This window comes from Megalobrama amblycephala, linkage group LG22 (genome assembly GCF_018812025.1).
Source record: "Megalobrama amblycephala isolate DHTTF-2021 linkage group LG22, ASM1881202v1, whole genome shotgun sequence".
Taxonomy (NCBI): domain Eukaryota; kingdom Metazoa; phylum Chordata; class Actinopteri; order Cypriniformes; family Xenocyprididae; genus Megalobrama; species Megalobrama amblycephala.
The window spans coordinates 5,750,475-5,770,195 of record NC_063065.1 but is presented as its reverse complement, the minus strand read 5'-3'; the positions used below and the strand labels follow the sequence as shown (position 1 = coordinate 5,770,195).

Below are 19,721 nucleotides of genomic sequence, written 5' to 3'. Positions count from 1 at the left end.
GCTCAGCGAGGCTTGCATAGACAGCAATGGTACTTCCTCTCTCAAGGTCCATAAAGGTACTAAAAACATATTTAAATCAGTTCTTTTGACTACAGTGGTTCTATCTTAATATTATAAAGCGATGAGAAAATTTGTGCGCCAAAAAAACAAAATAACATCTTTTTAACAATAGTTATGTCTGATTTCAAAACACTGCTTCAAGAAGCTTCGGAGCTTTACGAATCAAATCAGTGGAGCGGAGCACCAAAGTAACATGATTTCAGCAGTTTGGCGTTTGATACGCGATCCAAATCACCGATTCGACTCAAAAGATTCATAACGCTCTGAAGCAGAGTTTTGAAATCGGCCATCACTAGATACTGTTAAAAAGTCGTTTTTGGGGTTTTTCTGGCGTACCAAAAATATTCTCGTCGCTTTATAATATTAAGATAGAATTATGAACTCACATGAACTGATTTAAATATGTTTTTAGTACCTCTATGGATCTTGAGAGAGGAAGTGCCATTGCTGTCAACGGAGGCCTCGCTGAGCCATCGGATTTAATCAAAAATCGACTTTTCAACAATATCTAGTGATGGGCGATTTCAAAACATTGCTTTGAATCTTTTGTTTCGATTCAGAGATTCGGAGCGCCAAAGTCACTTGATTTCAGCAGTTTGACTCGCGATCTGAATCACTGATTCGAAACAAAAGATTCAAATCAGTGTTTTGAAATCGGCCATCACTAGATATTGTTGAAAAGTAGATTTTTTAATTATTTTTTTTTATTTTTTGTGCACAAAAAGTATTCTCGTCGCTTTGTAAAATTAAGGTAGAACCAGTGTACTCACATGAGCTGTTTTAAATACGTTTTTAGTACCTTTCTGGATGTTTGAAAGCATAGATTTTATGAAAAATATTTTTATTTGTGTTCAGGAGATGAACGAAGGTGTTACGGGTGTAGAACGACATAAAGGTGAGTAATAAATGGCATAATTTTCATTTTTTGGGTGAACTAACCCTTTAAGAGTGTTGAAATAATTGGTCAAGCAAATATTGGAACTAAGGATCTGGATTGTTCAATCAGAGAAGGCTGAATATTGGAACTGACAACTTGGTAAAAACAAAATAAACAACTGAAGACCTGATGTACATTAAAAGTGGGGAAATTGTGATGTCCCATTCTTTGTATGCTGTAAGAAAACATGAGAGATGCCCTCTAGTGGACATGAACGGTACACTCCGCATGTTAAAAGGCATCCAAGGAAGGGAAGCCAAGATGTATTGTAAACTCAAAAGAATAAATCTAAACATTATATATTATTACATACTGTATCTAACATAGCCTATAGAATTTAACATATATAGAATATAAATAGCCTCTCTCTCTCTCTCTGAATGTTACTAATATATATATATATATATATATATATATATTAGTTAATAAAAATATACATGTATGCCTATTATTAATTTTAGTTTCTGCTACTACTAGGCCTACTCCTTCTACAACTACTACTAAAATATGATTAATAATATAAAAATATTATTAATAATAATAAATAAATAAATATTAGTAGTACACAACAGTAGCTGTTATTTACTCCAGTTTGGTGTTGGGTTTCTGATCAAGGATTCCGTGACGTTGCTCTCCGTGGGTTCTCCGCTGAGGTGGGATTCAGAGCGGAGCTCAGCGCGCATGCTCAGAAGGGAGAGGTATGGTTGAAAACTCGCAGTCCATCGCGCTGAGCAGAAGAGGAGCAGCACAACTAAATGTGACTTATCTGAGCATCATCATCACATCTGCGCCTCCGGGGGAGAACAAAGACGAGACGAACTCTAAAGGAGCAAACAACGCGACCAGAGCCTCCCGGAGTGATATGATATTATTATTATTATATCTCTCGACGTGACGACTGTTTGTCTGCCTCTAATGTTTCCAACCCACTGAGACCAGAGGGATTTATTCCTTCTTTTGTTCTTTGCTTTTTTATTGACTATTAATAAAAGCAGCCAAAACGAATAAATACGGGTCATTATGGTTTTGTTAACACTGAATAATAGAAGAGGGTTGAACTGCTTGTGCGCGCAGTTCTTGCTGTGGATTTTATGTGCTGTGGACGGTGAGGAGCAGCAATTCAGTGTGGAGGTAAGAGATCCACAAGAGGAGATGATGCTGATGTCCTTCACATCTCTATGTACATAACAAACCCTGCGCTGGATTGAGCATTTTGCATGAAAACTACTATGCAATCTAGCAGGTCAAGCTTTGCACGTTAGTCTCCCCATAACACATCAATTCAAAGTTTATTAAAATGACAACACTAGCCTACAGTACGCAGCAGGAATTGATTGGCTTGTTATTTCTGAGACTTGTTGGTGAATGTTTACTATAATAGATGACTACAAGCAACTTTATTTAACCATCTTAATGATGTTAAAATATGCTAAGGACGCAGTAGTGATCATGTTACAGTGCAATTGCTTAGTAATTAATACACTTTTGTGATGCACTAGATTTGCACATAACATGCATAACTTATATTCTGCTGCTACTTCAATCTATAGCTAATTTATTCAAAAACTGAAGTGCTTGTTTAGTTGCACCCCTTGACTTATTGTGTGGCACACTTCCATAATTCCAGTCTAGAAGCTTGTATATTCTCTTTTCCTGCTGCTCTGGACACACAAACACACACACACATACACTGAGGTTTGTTCTATTGGCACAATCTGATTCACGAAAGGGCGGAATAAATCAACTCGACATGACTTGATATCCGGCCAGTAACCAAAAGAAGTCAACCTGTCATTACAGCCTAAATATTGTAATGGTAAACATGCTTTTACAGTTCAACTTTTCATTTTTATTAGAAATGCAGCAAAGAAAGCTTTCGCCTTTGAAACGTGCCAACATTATAAAAGTCCGCTGTGAATTTACAGTCGGTCAGAAGTTATGCTCAAATGAGACAGCTGTTTGTGTTGTTTGGAATAGTGAAGTGTGTTCAGGGCAAAGTTTTTCTCCATAGCTTATAATGACTCAAGCGCTGGATGGTGTTGCAGAGGCAGACCGCCTGTTTATGAGCTTGACAGTTGTGTCAGATGCCCTCTATGTCTTTAAGGAGCCTAAAATCTGTGGTAAAGCAAACAATGGCTTGAGACGCCTTAAATTTTCATCCCTGACAACTGTTATTCTTTCTGTCTCTCGGAAGATTGCTATTTTAGACCCTTTGAGATTAGAGGCTTTCTCAGGACAGCAGCAATTCTGTAACATTTTACAGTTCCGTGTACTTTGAAGTCTCCACTCTGCATGTATTTAAGCATCCCTTATGAATTAGTATTTTGAGATAACTAAATGAGATGCGAAGCGGAAAACAGATTAAATCAAATCAGCTCCATACAAAGTTCTTTACTGGATTGACTTTGATTTCTTCTTTATTGATTACTACTTTAATGGCATCTATGGTTCCATGAAGAACATTTAACATCCATGGAACCTTTCAAATGCACAAAAGGATCTTAAAAATAAGGGAGGTTTTCACACCGATGCCATAGAAGAACCGTTTTTTGGTTTCCCAAAGAACTTTGTAGTGAACAGTTCCTACAAGAACCATTTTCCACTATAAAGAACCTTTTGTGCAGTGGAAAGTTTCCGTGGATGTTAAAGGTTCTTCATGGAACCATTGATGCCAATAAAGAATCTTTTATTTTTGAGAGTGTAAAAGTGTTCTTCAGATTCAGAAAAATGGTTCTTTTAAGAATTGTTCCCTCAAAGTAGTGTTGTAGTACTTAAGACCAGTGTTTGGTCTTGAGACAGCTCATTTTTTGAAGGTCTTGGTCTTGTCTTGATCTCAGCCGAATTTGGTCTCAAACTAAAAGGACTCAGGATTTTATTTCAAGACCAGTCAAGACCACAACTGCGCTGATATCTCTAAATTGCCAATGAATTGTCTTTGTTAACATAATTAATTTGATTGGATGTAAAACCTCCTGCTTCAAATGCAATCAATAACTTATTTCTAATTTAATTTATTCTGTGCCGGGACAGAAATCGGCAAGGGATTGTGTCAAAAATGTCACCAAAATGAATACAAATGCCCACAAAATTCAAGATATAATTGCAAAAAAGTACAAGATTTTGATATTTATATTATAACATATGATATAAATAAGCAATATCACAAGAAAGAGGGCTGTTTTCACAAATATGAGCACAATTGCAAACGTGATATTGATTCTTTACAAATGTTCAATAAACAACATTTTATTTTTAATTGTGCTAGTCTTGGCCTTGACTCGGTCTCGACTTGCCTTGGTCTTGGTCTCAACCCCCCAAAGTCTTGGTCTCGACTTGGTCTCGGTTTAGGTGGTCTTGACTACAACACTACCTTCAAAGGTTCTTTTTGGGAACCCAAATGGTTCTTAAATGAACCTTTATTTTTTAAAGAGAGTAAGGGATAGTTCACTCAAAAATAATTTACTAACCCTCAAACACACTCCAAATCTGCAGAAAATGTCTCATACAATTAAAGTCAATGGGTTCCAATGTTGTTTGGACCGCAACATTCTTCAAAATATATTCTTTTGCATTCTGCAGAGTTTGGAATGACATTAGGTTGAGTAAATAGGGGCTTTCGCACCAGAGGAACCTTTTCATAGTTTCCTAGAACTATTGGCTGAAGTACCTGGATTTTGCCGTGTTTGCACCACAGGAACTAGGAACGATTTTAGTTCTAGTAACTCCTTTTGGGGGAACTAAATTAGCTCCTACTTCAGAGCAAGATCTAAACCAGCACTATAGAAACTATCAGTGATGTGAATGTACGTTGATTGGTCGACCGCATGTCAAACACCGGCACCCGGCATTTTTATAAAGCCGTGTGAACATATTTACTTCACGAACATGGAAAACAGTGATAACAGCATTTGCCTGTTGTCTGCAGGGTTGTGTTCTTTTCTCTGCTTCGATACTGAAAGTTGTCAGTTCCATCCACCGGTTTTGTAAATGCCGCACTTAAAGACGCCACTGTCGGCCGCTTCACATTTCCTATTCCTGGTGCGAATGCAACCAGGTACATGGCCCAGGGGAGAAATGAGTTCTCTGGGAACTAGTTTCTATAACTGAGTTCCTAGAACTATTCGGTGCAAAAGCCCCTAATGATGACAGAGCTTTCATTTTATGGTGAACTGTCCCTTTAAGAAAGCATTGTGTGAGTCAAACATTGAATCTGCCAGGGTAAAAAAAACATAGAACAGACAGACAGAATGCATTTTCCACTTGTCTGATGTTATAAACGGACACTGATGTAAAAACATTGCAGTTTATTGGCGCGGTTTGGCTTGAATGCTCTGCTGGTGTGGCAGTGGCAGAGGTTTATATTGGTAGCTTCCTGAGCACACACACAAATACAGTGGCTTTTAGAGGGATAAGATGTGTTTCTGTCTTTCTAAATGACAGATCTGTGCGTTAGCCAGAGTTTAACCTAAATCCGTCCAGGTTTTGATGGCAGAGCAGCGGTCGGCTGACATTATGACCGTCTCTGTGGGACCGAGGTCAGGAGCTGATTGGTCACTGGGCCACAGCATCATCTCAATTTCCTGCCTGCTTGTGTTCCACACGATTAACACTGTTTTACCAGACACATTTAACTAGTTTTATTGTGTTATGGTTCAATATCTTTTCAAATGTACGACGTACACACTCCCAGTACAGTAGAAAAGGTCTCTCTCTCTCTCTCTCTCTCTCTCTCTCGCTTGCTCACTTTCGGTCTGTGTGTGTGTGTGTTTTGGAGAGAGACGTTATTAATAGTGTGACAGACAGACAAAAGAGGGATTTAACTAGTGTGCGGCAAAGGCATTGAGGTGTGTTATAAAAGAAACCATTGACAAACTATTTGGTCTTTCAGAAAGCCAAATTATTAAGAGCTGACAATGGACATGTAATCTTTTCTTGGCTGTTCTCGCGCTCTCCATACGTATTGCTCTCTGGAGGTCTTTACAATGCTTTCAGTTGAAGAATGGCCTCCCAGAACCAGCCGAGAAGTTATCTCCCGGGGACACAACTGATTTATTTTTTAATTAAAAAGAAAGATTTATTAAATGGAAAAAGTTGTATTAATATAAATCGTTTGGATTACGGGGGCGTTATTTCATTCATTGTATAGATTTAAGTCATCATGTGTCTTACGAAAATGCTGTAAAATAGCGCCAGAGCTGTCAGTCTACAAAAAGTGACGCTGTGAACAAATAAAGCTCTGTCATACCTCTACAACAAAGCCGTATTCTCTGCAGAATGACATGTTTGGATGATGTTTGTCACTTCGTATAACATGATGTGTGTGTGAATAGAGTTCAGATAGAGTTCAGCCTCTGCCTTTCTATTGCAGTGTCTTTCATTTTGCTAAAGTTACGTTAAAACAAGAGCGAATGTTATTTCTGCAGCCATGGTCACAGTGATTCACCCTAAAATACACTTGCATATGCACTGGATGTATAGGGTTGGGTGATATTTTTCAGCCTCTTGGTGATTTTCTATATATATATGCCTATAGAAATTAAATGGTTAGTTCCTGTCCTTGATTCTGATTCTGAATGTAGAAGAGTGTTGTGAGAAAAAGATCAAGTGAGCGAGTTTATTACCTGCATTCAGATTTAACATTTTCCTTCAGGTCAGTCCTATGTTCATAATAAAAAATCTGTTTAAATGTCTGCTGTATTATCCTGTCCTTTTAACAGTTAAGGGGTTTTCCCGTGACTGACAGCACTAGTCAAAGCATTTGTCAGTTGCGTCTTGTTCCATGTTCACAACAATTCAGTCTTTTCAATGTAAAGTTCTTCGCTACTGACTGACACACTCATTAAGACAGTCTTTGCCGCCATCTAATGGCATAATAATGTAACTTCTGTTGCTGTTCACGGTCAGGGACTATTTTTTTCCGGCGGAAGGAATGCTTTAGTGAAAGTTTACTTCAAGTTGCATTGATACATATTTTTGGCTTTAATACTTGTATTGTGTAGTAACTGTTTTATGAAAGCAATAAGGTACTTAAATATATATAATCACAATATGTATGTATTTACTCTAAGGTGACCCAAAAATTACCATCTTTTTGACAATATAGCCATAAATTGCAATATTTACCTACAAATATTTTACTAAAATATTTTAATATATGAAAAACACTAAGCTAAGACATTTTGAGTAACAAGTTATCACAAATGAATTACTGATTTAAACTGATTAAACTGAACAAACTTAAATATTTTGTAAATATTTAATATATTGCCCAGTCCTAATTGTATGCCAGTGTTGAAACAGGACACCATTTTCAACTAAAAATGGAAAATGTTTTATGTGTTTTGGCCTAAAAACCAACTTTTGAAAACAGTGCAAATTTTTGTAAATGACACCGTTATCGTCTCCATGTAAACTACAAAAGCGCAAATTTGTGAAAACAGTAACGTTATGCGCATGTGTATTACGCATATAGACGCGTAGTGTTTGTTTACAAAGTGACATCGGCAACTACTGGCCTGGCATGCACAATACAGCATTTTTAGTCATTTTCGCGGATCCGTGTGAACGGGGATAATTTTGACAGTGTTGCTGTCTGCACATGAAAAACGCAAAGGATAAAATTTTACGTTTTTAGTACATTGTTGTTGTGTAAACGTACCCTTAAACTGTTTGTCATCTCAAATATTATATATATCACCCAAACCTATTTGTACATTGGGGTTGAACAATAAAATTCGGAGACATCCATGATGTATATGTAATGACAAATAAAACGTTGAATTAGAGTTTAATCAATTCATTTAAATGGACATTTTTAACTGGTTTATGTTAATCAATTCTGACATTAATGAATTTTTCATCAACAACACTATTAAAATACACATACCTACGAGTAAGGAATGCTCGTCATGAACTTTCATCAACGTGAACATTTTTGAGTGATGACACAAACAAAACATTGAATTTGAGTTGAGTTCATTCATTTAAATGGACAGTTTGAACTCATACATGTAAATGAATTGAACCAATTCTAATGCTAATGACAATTAACACTCTCATACCGGCAACTAACACATCTCAGACATTTCAAAAATATTCAAAATATCACCTAGCCCTAATAGTATGCCAGTGTTTTGGGATGAATAGTTCAGATTATAGGTCTATATTTAGATAATCTGTGTATCACATTATTCAAAGCCACGCTTTGGATTTTGTCACACTCAAACAAGCCACTTGCACATAAAATACACACACATACTTTCATGCTCAGCTCTCAACGCAACACACAGCTTCAAAGAGAATACACAATGCGCAACTCATCCCATAAGCCCTTTGCTTTAACTTTATATGTGTACTAGAGGCATTGAGGTTGCGTCCTGCTGAGCGGCGAGTCCGTGATGGCCCAACTGCCTGGGTTCAGTTCTGTCTTTCTCACTGCCCGACAGATCCGATCACAAGAACCCTATAAATAATGGAGCCATTTAACTTGGTCGGTTTTGTTCCAGAGTACAACATTAAAGTCTCTTTTGATGGCTCATGAATGAACAGAAGCTCAAATGTTTATTAGATCGTCGCCTTCATCCTTCCATCTGTGTGTTTATACTTTTGCAGTGTTTATGAGCGGCACTTCTGTCTTGAAGCCTACTGAGGACATGAATAGATTCTTGACCTTTTTATTAGCTCTTATATTTGTTAACAGTTGTTGCATTTATGTGCTTGCATGTATGCGTGCATGCTTTCTATTCCTACATTGTGTCATCATGTGCATTTCCAGGAAAGATCGTAGTGCTCTGTGTTTCATGTAGCATGTTGCGTTCACACATGGTCTCTCTGATGTCAGTTTGGCTCTATACGGCGAGCAGATTTTCGCTGTGGAGGGGACGACACATCCGTCTGTTTATCTGTCAGAGTCTTGTGAGAACCAAAGCGCACCAGTACAACCCAAACACAGTCGCAAACCTAACGCGTGGTTCTGTCTGTATGCAATGCCTATTTCTAGCTTTCTTACTGCCCGGACGTTATTTTCTTTCTTTTCTGTCTCACTCACGCCGTCTCTTGCTGTTTTCCTTGGCGTAATGTTTGTGTGCCGAAAGAGACTGTTGCTCTTCAATCTTTAATGGCACGGGTGATTGCTGGTGTTGAACAGCCGCACATGACACTATCGGCCCTCTTGAGATGTTTGGGGTTTTCTATTGACACCGTAGGGACCTGGAAAAAATGTTCTTGCAGCTCAATCCAGTGATGACTTGATGCCAAGCTCACTTCTACATAGCACAGACACTGACTACACTGTAAAAACTAACAATGTGGTATTTCGACATGACCTGGCATTTGAAAATGACTTTTGTTGGTGTAACCGAAGGTAGTCAGGTTAAAGTGTTGTTAGTTCACTTCAGAATTAAAATATCCTGATAATTTACTCACCCCCATCCAAGATGTTTATGTCTTTCTTTTTTTCAGTTGAAAAGAAATTAAGGTTTTTGAGGAAAACATTCCAGGATTTTTCTCCATATAGTGGACTTCAGTGGGGTACAACAGGTTGAAGGTCCAAACTGCAGTTTCGATGCAGCTTCAAAGGGCTCTACACGATCCCAGCCGAGAAATAAGGGTCTTATCTAGTGAAACAATCTGTCAATTTCTAAAAAGAATTTAAATTTATAAACTTTTTAACCACAAATGCTCATCTTGCACTAGCTCTGCGATGCGCCACACATTGCGTAATCACGTTGGAAAGGTCACGCATGACGTAGGCGGAAGTACCGTGCAAGTGTTTACAAAGCAAACATGCAAAGACTAAGTCAAACACATGGTTAGCATTTAGCATGCTAGAATGCACCATTGCTAGCTATTCGTTTGGTAGCTAGCTAATACCCCGCTATAAATTTTACGTTCCCAGAACATTCTCAGAACGTCCCCACTGGTGTTAAGGACGTTGCCTAGTAACGTTCCCAGAATGTTCAGAAACGGTCACGATGTGGAGTTCTTTTAAGGGTTGGGGAACGTTATTTGGTGGACCTCCAGGGAATATTCAGGACGTTCTGGGAATATTTAGGAGACTATTACTATAGGACGTTCTGTTAACTTCCCAAATGTCCTCTTTGTAACATTCTTGTGCAACCATAAAATAACCAAAATAGAACGTCCCCCTAATGTCATACCGGGAACATTATTAAATGACCAACAGAGGACCGTGTGGGAACGTTCTGTTAACGTCCCAAATATCCTCTTTGTAACGTTCTTATGTGATGATAAAATAACCAAAATGGAACGTCCCCCTAAAGTCATATAAGGAACCTTGAACTGCAGCACTTTCATTACTAAAAGAGGACGTTTTAGGAACATCCCCCAACTTTTAGGGAAGGTTGTGCAAGGTCACAAGAACATCGCCTTCTATGTGGGTACAACCTTATAACTCAGTCATATGACACAAAATGATAAGAAATTGAATTAATTAATTCTGTATTCCATGATGTTGAAATTATGTGAAGAAATTATCTTTGTTTTTTACATATACCCTTATGAAAATTAACCATGGATTTATTATGAATAAAACCAAAAAAAACATGGTTCCGGGATTTTTTTCATGGTAACCACGAACTAACCATGATTTTGCTACAAAAACTAGTTTAACTCTGATTTTGTTGTGGTTATACAAATGGTAGACATTATGCCAAATAAGCATAATTTTACTATGAAAAAAACATGGTTAATTTTTGTATATATAGGGAGAAATGTGTTCTTTTAGATTTCTGGAGGATCTGTATGTCTGGAATACCCGAATGATTTACTACAAAATGTGCAGTACAACAGGAGCACACTGTGTGAAATACGGTTTTCCACAATGCACTGAACTTGACCTTCCATTTCAAGTGTGACGAATGAAATGGAAGCAAAGGCCACAATGTTAACATCTAATTCACATTTGTGACCCTGGACCACAAAACCAGTCATAAGGGTCAATTTATTTTAAATTGAGATTTATACATCATCTGAAAGCTGAATAAATAAGCTTTCCATTGATGTATGGATTGTTAGGATAGGACAATATTTGATACAACTATTCGAAAATCTGGTATCTGAGGGTGCAAACAAATCGAAATATTGAGAAAATCACCTTTAAAGTTGTCCAAATGAAGTCCTTAGCAATGCATATCCACTCACAAAAATAAATTTTTGATATATTTACGGTAGGAAATTTACAAACTATCTTCATGGAACGTGATCTTTACTTAATATCCTAATGATTTTTGGCATAAAAGAAAAATCGATAATTTTGACCCATACAATGTATTGTTGGCTATTGCTAAAAAAAAATACCCGTGCGACTTGTGACTGGTTTTGTGGTCCGGGGTCACATTTAATCAATCATTTAAAAAGTCAAAACATAAGACATTTCATTCAAAATTGGATTAAAAATGGCACTCACTGATTAAACATGCAATATAATGAACAACAACATAGCACACCACAAGATTTGTTGTCACATATACTATAAAATATTAGGCCATATACAGTACATACTGAGCAGTATGCTAGTATTCAATTCTGAACATGTAGCAACAGACACAAACCTCTCTCTGGAGGGAATGAACTGTGAATGAATGAAAATGTTTTGTTTGGAACTGGGTCGAGAGGTTAAAAGCGTGCTAGACCCGTTATAGAACCGTGACATTCTCTGACATTTGGCCAAAACAGTCGGCAGCGGTTGATGGAGGGCATGAGACGGAGGGGGTAGCCATGGAGATCCCATGTGCGATATGACGGTTTGGTATGTGTCCGGATTAATAATTTAGTGCGTGTGAAAACGGATACCAGAGAGCGATAGCCCTTACCCACACACGCTTACACTCACTTAAGTACAAGTGACGCAAGAGATCCGACGTGTCTGGTGTCACAGCTCAGCTAAAACAGACAATGGTTAAGCGCCATTGTGGGAAAAGGTCCGTTTTTAATATAAGCCACACTATGTGCTCAATAGAAACACACACATATATTTATGTATGTATAGAGGCAGCAAAACAGTTATGGCAACTCGAATTGCATGCTGGGATGAAGGTTAAATCACACATTAAAATGAATGAGCCTTGCCAATATTTATCAAGTCTAATAATCTGGAAAAGTTCTGAATTGATAAAATAGTGACTGTTTTCACACAGGTTTCCTCAAACACTCCCCTCGTCTGCCATTGGTCACACTCCCGCCCAATGGTTGAGCCAATGTTGCTGTTGCCGGGCTGGTCTAGATGCTCAAACAAACAATATTTTGAAAGCACCACAGAGCCAAACATTTACACTTTTTAACCTCTAAAGATGAACAAAGGATCTCAGCATGGAATCAAAGTATTTTTGACTAACCAAACAATAGTCACTTATTTATCTGTGATCTATATTCCATCTGTACGTGTTGCCATGGTCACGTCCTCTCTCTGAGGATGTCTCATTGCTAATGAAGCATTAGAACGGCCTTTAGGGTTCAGCTTTGATGTTTCTATGAGGCTAATTAGGCCTTGTTTAGCTTATTAGCCAGTGATCCATGAAACACATCAGCTCTGAAAGTTCACTGGCGTGGTTCAGCGATCAGAGTCCGGAGTCAGGTCCGCTCCGGCCTAAATCATATCATGTGTGAAGTTGGTTGACCTTTTGGAGTTCAACAATAGCTATGTTCCTGTGTTGTTATTGTTAATTAAAATGATTATCTTTCATATCATTATTTCAGCTGAAATAAAACAAAATATAAATATTAGATTAAAAACTTAAACTTAAAAACTTAAACTCAAATTGACAGCTAAAAGTATAAAATAGTAAAACAAATTGTGAAAAATCACAATAATTATACTGATGATTAGTCACATGGTATTTACGGCTCAGGTGATTGGCTCAAAAAAAAAATTCCACAAAAAAAGGGCCTATATGAGCAAAGATTTCCACCCACAATAAAAAAAAAAGGTAATTGCAACTTTTATCTCACAATTCTGACTTTTTGTCTCACAATTGCGAGTTTACATCTAGCAATTCTGACTTTTTTTTTCTCAGAATTGCATGATATAAAGTCGCAGTTGTGAGTTATTAAGTCAGAATTTCGAGATATAAAGTCGCAATTGCGAGTTATAATGTCAGAATTGTGTAATATAAACTCGCAATTGCGTTATAAAGTCAGAATTGTGTTATATAAAGTCGTAATTGTGTGATATAAACTCGCAATTGCATGTTATAAAGTCGGAATTGCATGTTATAAAGTTAGATTTGTGTGATATAAACTCGCAATTGCGAGTTTTATAGTCAGAACTGAGATATATAAAGTTGCAATTGCGTGTTATAAAGTCAGAATTGTGTTATATAAAGTCAGAATTGTGAGATATAAACTTGAAATTGCGTGTTATAAAGTCAGAATTGTGTTATATAAAGTCAGAATTGTGAGATATAAACTTGCAATTGTAAGTTATAAAGTCAGAATTTGCGTGTTATAAAGTCGGAATTGCGTGATATAAACTAAATTTAAAAAATTCAGTCTTTTTTCCCCCCTTAAAAAGTGCCTATATGAGCAAAGATTTCCACCCACAATAAAAAAAAAAAGGTAATTGCAACTTTTTATCTCACAATTCTGACTTTTTGTCTCACAATTGCGAGTTTACATCTAGCAATTCTGACTTTTTTTTTCTCAGAATTGCATGATATAAAGTCGCAGTTGTGAGTTATTAAGTCAGAATTTCGAGATATAAAGTCGCAATTGCGAGTTACAATGTCAGAATTGTGTAATATAAACTCGCAATTGTGTTATAAAGTCAGAATCGTGTTATATAAAGTCGTAATTGTGTGATATAAACTCGCAATTGCATGTTATAAAGTCAGAATTGTTTTATAAAGTCGGAATTGCATGTTATAAAGTCAGATTTGTGTGATATATACTCGCAATTGCGAGTTTTATAGTCAGAACTGAGATATATAAAGTCAGAATTGTGTTATATAAAGTCGGAATTGCATATTATAAAGTCAGAATTGTGTGATATAAACTTGCAATTGTAAGTTATAAAGTCAGAATTGCGTGTTATAAAGTCGGAATTGCGTGATATAAAGTCGGAATTGTGTGATATAAACTAAATTTAAAAAATTCAGTCTTTTTTCCCCCCTCAAAATTGGACTTTAGTTTATATCTCGCAGTTCTAAAAAAGGATTCAGAATTCAGTCCAGCAATGGCTGAGTAACTGTCATTGAGATGAATGGAAAGTCTTTCTCAATGACTAGTTTGCTATTCCAAACAGTCATAATCATACATGAATGACATGAACACTGATGGGTTTAGAGAGAGAGAGAGAAAAAAAAAACATTTAAAATAAACTGAGAAACAACAGTTTCCATCAAAAATGATAAACAGGGAATAAAGGGGTAGGAAGATTTAATGGTAAAGGGCTAATAATAACTGAAAGTTTGTAGGATTAAACCCCAAATGTCTTTCAGCAAGACACTTAAGCTTTAGTAAAAAAATTGTACAGTAAGGTGCTTCTGACTACAGCATCTGCCAAGTAAATAAATGTCAGTCTCACCAAAATATAGGCTACCTGTATGCCCAAAGCTCTTTGTTCATTTGGCACACAATCCACATCCAAAGAGCCGACGTATCTCGTGTCCTGGTTGTGGTTTTTAATGGCTCAAATCTTCTTGAAGCTGCACCAAAAGTGCTAAGTGTTCCCAAATCCAAAACCACCTCAGAACACTCTCTCTCCCTCTAGAGGTCCCCTGGGGTAACAGTCCTCACAAAACCTCTTCCTGTCTTAAAGACACAGTAACTTTAGAATAAATATGGCCAAATGTATATACACCGTACTATATCACTGAATAATCCATAGCTGATCATTTCTCTACTAAAATGACATGAATTTATCTGTCTTTACTTTATTAAATGTGTTTCTGCTTTGATATGAAGTGATTGACAGAGAGGTGTAAGAAAACATTGACCTGGTGTGTGGAGCTCAGCTGTCCATCATGAGCAGATAAAAGAGGGCATATATCACAGGAAAACTGAAAGAATAATTGAGTTTAGACACCAGTGAAGGATGAACCTATAAGAGCCAAACAAACACTTTGAATGATCCTTCTCTTTACCTTCATTCCTCCTGTGTTTCTTATGTCATATGTGGTATGACAAAGCAAGTGTATGTGAATATTTGAACGCCAGCTAGCATACTATAAATCTCATATTCATTCAGGAGAGTGGTGTAGTACATTTTAGGACAAATTAAATGCTGATGACTCTCAATGTCATAAAATAATTATGATCAATCACATGATTTCGATATCGATAAATAAACGTTCAAAACTTATTTTATTCTAAACTTGTCTGTGGCCAGTTTGAAAACCTCTGCCCTACAGTAGACCACATAGGTTGGGAACATAATGTCAACCAAAGACTATGATATAGAAAGGTGGTTCACTGCTATTAGTGGGTTATGAATGTGAGAAACTGCATTGCACAAAATGGCGAAATACGTCATGACTTCTAAGTAAAAGAGCCAATCGCTGATTGGTAAACTCATCGCATCACTGCAGCTGCTGTTAGAAGCTCCGGTTCCTGAGACTCGCGCTTAGGACTGCACATGTGCATTGGCTGGTCTAGCCTGAAAAATAAGCTTTTTTAACCCTTAAATGCATGACTGTTTCGCCAATCATTCTTACATATTCGGGTCTTTATCGACCCAGATCTGTATCTAACACGGATGGATCTCTACCTGTCGTGATAATATAAAACTCCTCTGATATTAGAGTAACAATTACAGAAGAATAAAATAAATCATATTTTGTTACCTTTTGGAGCCTGAAAGGGTTCAGTTTGAGCAGATGTTTCATGCCATCATCACTATCCTCCTCAGAGCTCATTTCCCAGTACATTCAGCAAATAATAGGCTAGTTTTATGTTTGAGGTCGCGAATATGAGCCCATTTGCGATCTCAAACATATTCTCAAAACTATATAATTTTCAACATCTTCAAAATTGATATATTTTGATCAATATTTCGATCGCTAACAGCTTCACCAGATCCATCCAGTGACAGTTACAGTCATATTTCATTGCGTTCAGTACCTGCTCTGCAGTAAATCGCTGAGCCATTTCATGTTTTGCTTCTTTTGTTTTTTGTCTGAATGGATCGTCACTTCATCATTGTGTATCAGACATTGCCACCTTGTGGAATAAAGGTGAATTGCACTTATTCCATCATCTAAGATTAAATTATTGTTGTGCAGAAAAAAACATACGTACACTTATACACACCTCGGGTCGTTTGCGACCCTATACAATTTTGACAAAAAATGAATACAAAAATAGGCATTCTTTTATAATTTTATGATTTTTTTCTTGTTATATTCTTTATAATGAATTGATTGAGGAATACCAAGAAGGTTGATGTCTAATTTTAAAAAATAAACAAGGAGGAGGGTAGTGAATGACGTCCCGGGTCACTAAAGACCCGAGGTATGCATTTAAGGGTTAATGCTATTTGAGCGTAAGGAGACAGTTCATGTCAGATTTTGTTGCTGTTTTGAAATATGTTATTTAATTGTGAGTTCTGCAAGCAGTTTTTGAGATGTCAGGATTCCCCCATTCAAATAGATAGGACTTAGTCTTGGATGTCCAAAATAGCTGTCCGGAGGCGTTGCAAATATGGCCGCCGAGTGAACACACTTTCCTTGAAAGGGACTTTGATGGTAACCCAAATGAGCTATTTAGCCATTGTTTAAAGGTGAAGTTTGTAATTTATGCTCCACTACTGGCAACAGAAATGTACAAGTAATTATTTCAAACTATATTTCATTGGTTTGGACAAACAAGTAATCCCACAACATTGATTAAGCCAATGTTGTTATGCCTAAACCGGTCAGGCCTTTCAAACAAACAGATTGCAATTCCGTTTGGTGCCAGAAATGGCACACTTCTCTTTTAAGGTCACTGGTGCAAATAATACAGCCTTTCTAAAACCTTGCCAATACTTAACGCAATAATGGACCATACCTCCCACAGATTAAGTTGAGGTTCACTATGTTTATTTATACTTGTGGTTTTTGCCAGGATTTTAGGTCTTTTGCAACCTTTGGGTTTTTTTTGAGGTTTTGAAACAAAGACTGAAAATAGTTTGTCATTCTTTTTTCTGTAAAAATGTCCCTCAGCACACTAAACAAATAGAGGAATGTGAAGTGTTGGGCGTAGACGCTGGGCAGCAATAGATATGTTGCGTTGTGCAATCAAATAATAGCACCTCTGCACAATGCCACCCACGAAAACGTGATACATTTGCTGCTCTGGTTTTGTTTCCTCAGTCACTTGAGGTCTGTGCATTATGCAACACCTCATCACATATGTGTCTGTCAACCTGAACTACCATAGATCCCCATGGATCCCATTCCAACATCAAATTAGGTTATGATTTTTATTCATGAAGTCTGACTTTCAGTGCCAAATGCCTGTGCCAGGTAAAAGCATGATTCCTGTGCAGGGGAAAACATCTGAAGATAACAGATCACTGTTTAGCTAACAGCATGCTGTGAGTGAATGCAAATACAGGATATATTAGCAGAGTGTTACACTTTCCTGGCCAGACATGCCATCAGCCAGGGGTGAAGGTCAACCAGTAGGCAGAGGGAATTCTGTGAGGAAATTCTGAATGTAATCGTCTAGTTTGTTAGTTATACTGTACATATTTTAGCTGACCCCTAGATCATATCTTGAGGAACATTTAAATGCTCAGATGTTGCTCTTTCATATCTCAGTAGATCTAATGGAATTCTCCATTATCAACATTGTCAGATGTTTCTACTAAAATTTCTTTGTAGAGAGAAAAAACAGAAACAAATGAGACGATTGTAGACTTTCTTGGTGAATCCGAGCACAGTTTGAGACATTGTTGAGGTCTTTTCTGAAAGTCTAGACACATTTACTAGGGAGTGTTGTTATTGTAAACTAATTATTAAAAATAGTTTTCGGTAATTGAAATAAAACTGATATAAAATATAAATATTAGATCACAAACTTCAAACCATAATGAAAATTACAAATATTGCCTTGGCAGCTAACTTGAAATAAATAAGTTGAAGTACCAAAATTACTTATATAAAATATAATAATTTAAAGCTATACAGAAAGATGTTTTAAAAATAATAAAAATGACAAAAGCACATTAAATAGTACCAAAACTTAAACTAAAAATTAAAGCTAAAATATAGATAAAAGCTTTATGAAAATAAATAAAAGAAAATATGAATGAATAATACTATAATAACATTGACTAGGCTCAATTTACTAGATTTCATTGTTCTTCATTTTGTTGGTGTGTTCACACCATTGTTGTAACTGCCGTAATTACAAGATTTCATGAGTGTTAACGAATGTTGGGGTGTCTTCCCTGAAAGAGACGACGTCTGGATGGGAGCATATGATGTTCTAGAACTTGGATATACCTTTCAGCATTGATGGTGCCTTTCCACATGTGTAAGTTGCCCATGCCACATGCACTCATGCAACCCCATACCATCAGAGATGCAGGCTTCTGAACTGAGCGCTGATAACAACTTGGGTTGTCCTTGTCCTCTTTAGTCCGGATGACATGGCGTCCCAGTTTTCCAAAAAGAACTTCAAATTTTGATTTGTCTGACCACAGAACAGTTTTTCACTTTGCCACAGTCCATTTTAAATGAGCCTTAGCCCAGAGAAAATGCCTGCGCTTCTGGATCATGTTTAGATATGGCTTCTTTTTTTACCTATAGAGTTTTAGCCAGCAACGGCGAATGGCACGGTGGATTGTGTTCACCGACAATGTTTTCTGGAAGTATTCCTGAGCCCATGTTGTGATTTCCATTACAGTAGCATTCCTGTATGTGATGCAGTGCCGTCTAAGTGCCCGAAGATCACGGGCATTCGGTATGGTTTTCCGGCCTTGACCCTTACGCACAGAGATTGTTCCAGATTCTCTGAATCTTCGGATGATATTATGCACTGTAGATAATGATAACTTCAAACTCTTTGCAATTTTTCTCTGAGAAACTCCTTTCTGATATTGCTCCACTATTTTGGAGCACTATTTGGGAATTGGTGATCCTCTGCCCATCTTGACTTCTGAGAGACACTGCCACTCTGAGAGGCTCTTTTTATACCCAATCATGTTGCCAATTGACCAAATAAGTTGCAAATTGGTCCTCCAGCTGATCCTTATATGTACATTTAATTTTCCGGCCTCTTATTGCTACCTGTCCCAACTTTTTTGGAATGTGTAGCTCTCATGAAATCCAAAATGAGCCAATATTTGGCATGACATTTCAAAATGTCTCACTTTCAACATTTGATATGTTATCTATATTCTATTGTGAATAAAATATAAGTTTATGAGATTTGTAAATTATTGCATTCCTTTTTTATTCACAATTTTTATTGGTTGGGGTGGGTTACGCAATCGTCAGCAATCGCCACCTTAACTTCCAGTCTGATGCTGCTGGCCTGGCGCTGCTGTCCTCAGATTGCTGTGAGATTCTATGGTTCTACAGTCCCCTGACTGATTTAGTCGTTGATAGTGGTGCCACAGAAATGCATAATTCCCAGTTCGAGGACGTGAACAGCTCTGAATAGAACTTCACGTGTTGTCATCTTGACATGGCGTGAATGCAGCATAACACACCACAGCTAATTATCCTTGTGATGCATAACACATAAAACAACTTAAGTGAATCAAGTCCTCTGATTGCTG

General features: G+C 37.1%; 1 protein-coding gene across 2 annotated transcripts in view; it reads left to right on the top strand.

The window, feature by feature from the left end:
- Nucleotides 1-1,611: 1,611 nt before the first annotated feature.
- Nucleotides 1,612-19,721, top strand: part of LOC125257647 (matrix metalloproteinase-16-like) — a 75,883-nt gene continuing 57,773 nt past the window's right edge. For both annotated transcript variants that reach the window (XM_048174216.1, XM_048174215.1), the window contains exon 1: nt 1,612-2,128. In XM_048174216.1, coding sequence (XP_048030173.1) covers nt 2,018-2,128 — 111 coding nt within the window. In that variant the 5' untranslated portion in view covers nt 1,612-2,017. The remainder of the gene's footprint in view (nt 2,129-19,721) is intronic.